This window comes from Otolemur garnettii, unplaced genomic scaffold (assembly GCF_000181295.1).
Source record: "Otolemur garnettii isolate 467f Iridium unplaced genomic scaffold, OtoGar3 scaffold00009, whole genome shotgun sequence".
Classification (NCBI taxonomy): Eukaryota; Metazoa; Chordata; class Mammalia; order Primates; family Galagidae; genus Otolemur; species Otolemur garnettii.
The window spans coordinates 4,966,272-4,971,730 of NW_003852404.1; the positions used below are offsets into that span (position 1 = coordinate 4,966,272).

The window sequence follows — 5,459 nt, forward strand, 5'->3', positions numbered from 1 at the left end:
CTCCTGCCTCTGCCTCCCAAGTAGCTGGGACTACAGGTGCCCGCCACAACGCCTGGCTATTTTTTTTGGTTGCAGCTGTCACTGTTGTTTGGTGGGTCTGGGCTGGATTTGAACCTGTCAGCTCAGGTGTATGTGGCTGGCGCCTTAGCCGCTTGAGCCACAGGTGCCAAGCCTGTATGGCTGTCTTTTAACACCATTTTCTAGATGAGGAGACCAAAGCTAACTTGCCTAAGGCCACAGAACAGGGAGCCTGGTGGTCTCCCTTCCTTCTTCCCTCCCCTGAAAAGAGAGTGGAATTGAGGTAGAGTTATCCAGAAAAGGGCAGCTGTGCCTGAGACGGTGCACACGAACACCTGCACGTACAAACCTGTACACAGCACTGCTCCTCTGACAAGTATGTAAATTAAAGGTCCCCATCTAGTGGTGACTCAGCCAAAGGGCAGACACTCCATCTCAGAGGCCCATCGAGGCGTCTTCCTTTGCTGATTAACTATTTCTTGAGCGTTTTACTATGTGCCAGCATCTGTCCTGGATACTTGGGATTCTGTGATGAACTGGGATGACAAGGTCCCAACCTCGCAGCTCCTGCCCTGTCCAGGGGAGGTGGACAGAAGTAGACAGATAGGAGCAGCACGGGCTGCGGAAAGTGCAATGAATGAGTAAACGGGATGTGGGACGGAGCGGCTTGGAGAGGGCCGTGCCGTGCCTCAGGGACTCAGGGAGAGCCTCTCCCAGAAAGTGAGACTTGACCAAGACCTGAAGGGCAGGATGGTTCCTGCCACTTGCAGATCCTGAGGAGAAGTGTTTTAGATGAAGGGAACAGCAGGTGCACAGGCCCTGGGACACAGCAGAGTTAAGATGTGACCTGAGGGAGGCCAGCAAGTGTGGAGCAGGGCAGGGCAGGAGAGATGAGGGTGATGAGGCTGGAGAGGCTGGTGGGGGTTGCATCATGGCCGGGGTGCTCCATGGGCCGGAGGAGGACTCAGCATGTCCTCCCTGAGTGATGGGAAACCACAGGGGTCTTTGACAGGAGAGTGGACACAATTCAGGTTACCCTTTGAGATAGTGCCAGCTTGTTTCTGGGACCGTGAAGGAGGAAGAGCTGCTGATGACAGGGATTTGGGTGGTGGCCCAGGAGCTGGAGAGAGGAGGACAGAGGGTGGGATATTTTAAACACAGAGGTGATCACTGGGACTTGTTGCCAGGCGGGATGTAGAGAATGGAACAAGGGGCAGAAGCCAGGTGGGGTCCCAATTTCTCGGCTTGGAGAAGGTGCCAGTTACTGAGAATGTGGGTGGGGGAGGGGCTTGGAGGGAGCACCAAGGGTCCCTTTGAACATCTTGAGTTGGGATGCCTGAGACATCCAAGCGAGATGTCAGTCAGGCCATGGGAAATATGAGATGAGCTCTGGTGAATGGGCCCATCACCTTGGCCCACCTTAGCTCAGGTGCACTAACTCAGTGCCCCTCTGTACGGGGCCGGCCAGCTGGGCCCTCCCTCTCGGCCCTCCCTCCCCCTCTTGTTCCCTCTGGGCATCTCCTCATTCCAGCACTTTTGGGCTGCCCAGACATGATCCAGAAAGGGCTCCCAGTTTCTTTCCTTTCTGTCCTCCACCGTCAACCCCTTGCAGCAAGCTCCCCACTCTCCCCAACCTTAGAAGGAACCCCCATCCTGCCAGGGGTGGCCCTGGAGTCCCCAGTGACCCTGTGTGTCTCTGCAGGCAGATGTGCCCTTGGTGCTGGTGTCGGCTGCCTCTGCGGACTGAAGGCCTGCGAGTGTGACAAGCAGTCTGTGCACTGCTTCAAAGAGAGCCTGCCCACCTACGAGAGGAACTTCAAGCAGTCCTCCGGCCGGCCCCGCTGCGGCCGGCATAAACCCCGCTGCTAGGGAGGCCGCGGAGGCTCCCTTACCCTTCTGGATCTGCACCAGGGTCACCCTGCCAGGAGGCCTTCCCAGGTCCCCTCCACTTCTTCCCCAGGAGGGAGAACAAAATGTCTCCCTGAGGGCAACTCAGCCTTCAGTGCCTGGCCTCGGGACTCCTAGTCACTCAGCATCTGAGAACTGGAGACCAGAAATGAAAAAGGCAAAATCCCTGCCCAGAGGGAGCTTGCATTCTGTAGAGTGAGGCGGACTGCAGATATGGAGGGGTGTGTGTGTGTGTATAGTCCCAGGGTTAGGGTTAGGGTTAGGGACATACACATATGCACATATATGTAAATGTGACACATTCGGGTAGCAATAGAACAAAGGGGCAAGGTAGGGAGATACTCCCAACTCCCCATCCCAGGAAGTTTCCAGGAGGGGGAGAGGATCCAGAATCTGCCTCTCTTTACTAAGGTGACCAGATGTCCGCTTTTGGCGGGACCAACCTGATTTTTAACAATTTGTCTTGTGTCCTGCAGCATTTTAAAAAAGTCCCGATTTTTGGAAAGAATGCTAGGGAACGGGTGGGAGAATGGGAAGGGAATAGATGGTTTTCGGTTGCTGAAAAGGTTAATGTAACTCCATTTGGGAACGAAGAGGTTAATGTAACTCCATTTGGTAATGAAGAGGTTAATGTAACTTCATTTGGAAATGAAAAGGCTAATGTAAACTCCCTACTCCCCTCCTGGGCAAGGTCACCCAGTTGGAATGGGTATCAGAAGGAGACTGGCTCCTTCCCTCGCTTCTAGGCAAGGACAATTAGCTCAGAAGGAGCCAAACTGTCTGGAACAAACAAGTAGCCTCCCCCTCTCTAGAGGGTCCCTAACCATAAACAGCTCAGCCAATAGCCCCCCCCCATCATTGGTGTCCCGTTTTACCAATGTTAAAATCTGGTCACCTTACCCTTTACCCCCACCCAAATCAGGATGCAAGGCAGACTTAGGGACCAGGCCCACACCCAGCTCTAGCTGGGAACAAACAAAGTTTCTAGAAAACAAGGTCTTGTCACCCACACCAAGGACCCGAGGGGCACACGGGAACTGCAGTTCCCCTTTGCTCAAGTTCTGGCCTCAGGTGGGAAAAACATTGATGCCATTTTCCTGTTTCAGGAGACAGAGCACTTCGGAACACTAGCACCCTGCCACTGCCACATGAATGTCACAGCCAGGAAGATGTCAAAGAAATGGAGAAAGAGGGCATGAGAGAGGGAATCAGAGGCGTGCAAAGTTTCCACCCAAATTTAGCAGCCTCTGGTTCCATCAGACTTAAGTTCTGATAAATATTAAAGTGATCTCCTCTCAGGAGTGGGTGCCTCCTGAGCTGACAATGCCTAGCTGGCGTGGAAGATCCTAGAAACTGCTGCCGTCATTCCCAGCTCCCTTTCACTTCTTCCAGGAGGGAGAACCTAACCCTAACCCCAAACCCTAACCCTGGGACTATACACACAAGTGTAAGGCTCAGCTTTTCTTATCCAGGGGGAGAGTCTGTTTTCCCCACCCCTTGAATCTGGCCTGGCCTTGTGACTGTGGTTGGTGGAAGGTAGTGGAAGCGATCTCAAGCGATCTCTGTCAGTTCCGAGCCCAGGCCTCCAGAGGTCCAGGGTGGTCCCACTGTGACTCGGGACACCTGCCTCCGCCACAAGCAAAATCTTGGGCTGACCTGCTGGAGGATGAGAGCCCACCTGGGTCACAGTAGGCCGCTCAGTTGTCTCAGCTGGAACCTCAGACTCAGGAAAGAGCTCAGTGAGGATCAGCTCACAGCTAACCGCAGAGGGAGCCTGGCTGAGCCCCAAACCCTGCCCCGTTGAGCCCAGGCTAAACTGCCAGCACACAGACTGTGCACTAAATAAAGGCTGCTGTTTTAAGTCACTAAGTTTGGGTGTGGTTTCTTACGTGGCATAATTGGGCCTTCTTCATTGAGCCTCCTGGGATCTCAGCACGGTGCTGGACTGGGAGGCCGCAGAAACATGGTGGATGTGGGCCCCGCCCCTTAGCCTTGTAGGTGTGGGAGGAGAAGGGCAGGCCCAGGTAATAATGGAGAACGCACAGAGAGCTGTAATCATTCCCTCAGCTAACACACACGGACTGAGCGCCTGCTGTGTGCTCGGCAGCAGGATTCAGAGATCTAAAGGAAATAAACAAACAGAATCAGATCTAAAAGTCTTTGGGAGAATGCCGAGAGCCGCAGGAGATTTTAGGAGTTGAGGCAATTAGAATCTGGACTGAGAAACGGACAGACAGACGTGAAGACAGGGATACCAGAGTGGATGGTGAGCAGAGGGGCTGCCTGGCTCAGCTCACTAGTCGCATGGGGACTGGCCTGCCCTTCCTCCCTGCCCCGCCCCCACTGCACAGGTGCAGAGATACTGCCCACAGGAGGCTTATGGCTCATGAGCCTCAGGAGGGGCTACATCTGTAAGGGAAGTGGTTGTGGAAAGGCAGTCAGGGAGCCAGGTGGCCGGACCCAAGCCAGTGGGCACCTCCCCTTCTCGGGGGTCTGACCACAGCAGAGACCAGCTCTAGACTGTGAGGGTATCTAGCTGACTGACTCAGCAGAGGAGGAGAGTCAGGCATGGGGGACAGGGATTCCCAAGTGAGAGCCAGGCTGTCTTTTCTAGTCTACGAGGCAGAGTACATGGGGCCCTTGATGGGAGGCATGCCCTGTTGGGTGCTGAGAGGTGGGAGTGCCAAGGGATGCACAGATCTCCCCCTGGACAGCCTGCTCTCCTTAGAGGTCAGTAGCCTTTCATTCCACCAGCACGTCTGTGGTGAGAACCTACCCCAAGCCAGGCCCTGTGCATCAGACTCCGAGGAGCTGTCAGGCCAGGGACACACCGTAAACAGGTGACTGCCACACAGGCCAGGGAATGCTGGAACTGGGGTGGGCTCAGGAGCACTCAGCAGGGAACCCGGGCTTCTCCAAGGCACGCTGGGGCTCTGGCATCCCAGAGTCAGAATTAGGAGCATTAGGGGGTATGCAGAGCCCCCCAGGCAGCAGTATATGCAAACTCCTCATTCCCCTGCCTTCCCTGTCTCCGCTGGGGACCCCGTCTCCATCTTTGGTCCCTCCAGGCCCAAACCCTGGGTGTGAGATTCTTCTTCTCATATCCCACATGCCACTTCCAATCTGTTGGCACTACCTTTGAAATACATCCAGATTCTGTGTTTATAAAATACTTCCTTCAAATGTTTACATGGAAAATGAAATGAGAAGGGGGAAATTCTAGACTCGTGGCCATTTCTCACTGCCACCATCTTGGGGCCTGGGTGACTGCCAGCTCTTCGTCATGTTCCCTGTGTCCACCCCCCACCTCCATCTCTTCAGCACCCAGTGGCCGGTCAGTGGTGACCGAGTCAGGCCAGGTCCCTCCCTTGCTCACACCCCCGAGGGCTCCCTCTGAGCCAGCATCTTACCAGCCTTTCAAGTCTGAGCAGACAGTGAGGTTTATGCTGCCATCCTCCCTCCCCCAGGGTTTCTCCTCCTCTCTGTGCCCCCTCCAGGTCTACACACTCCCTCACATTCCTTGTTTTCCATTC

General features: G+C 54.8%; 1 protein-coding gene across 1 annotated transcript in view; it reads left to right on the forward strand.

The window, feature by feature from the left end:
* PLA2G2C (phospholipase A2 group IIC) overlaps window positions 1-1,904 on the forward strand; it is a 12,295-nt gene extending 10,391 nt beyond the window's left edge. The window contains exon 4 of the mRNA XM_023509753.1: window positions 1,721-1,904. Within this exon, the coding sequence (XP_023365521.1) occupies window positions 1,721-1,887 (167 nt within the window). The 3' untranslated portion in view covers window positions 1,888-1,904. The remainder of the gene's footprint in view (window positions 1-1,720) is intronic.
* The last annotated feature ends 3,555 nt before the right edge of the window (window positions 1,905-5,459 follow it).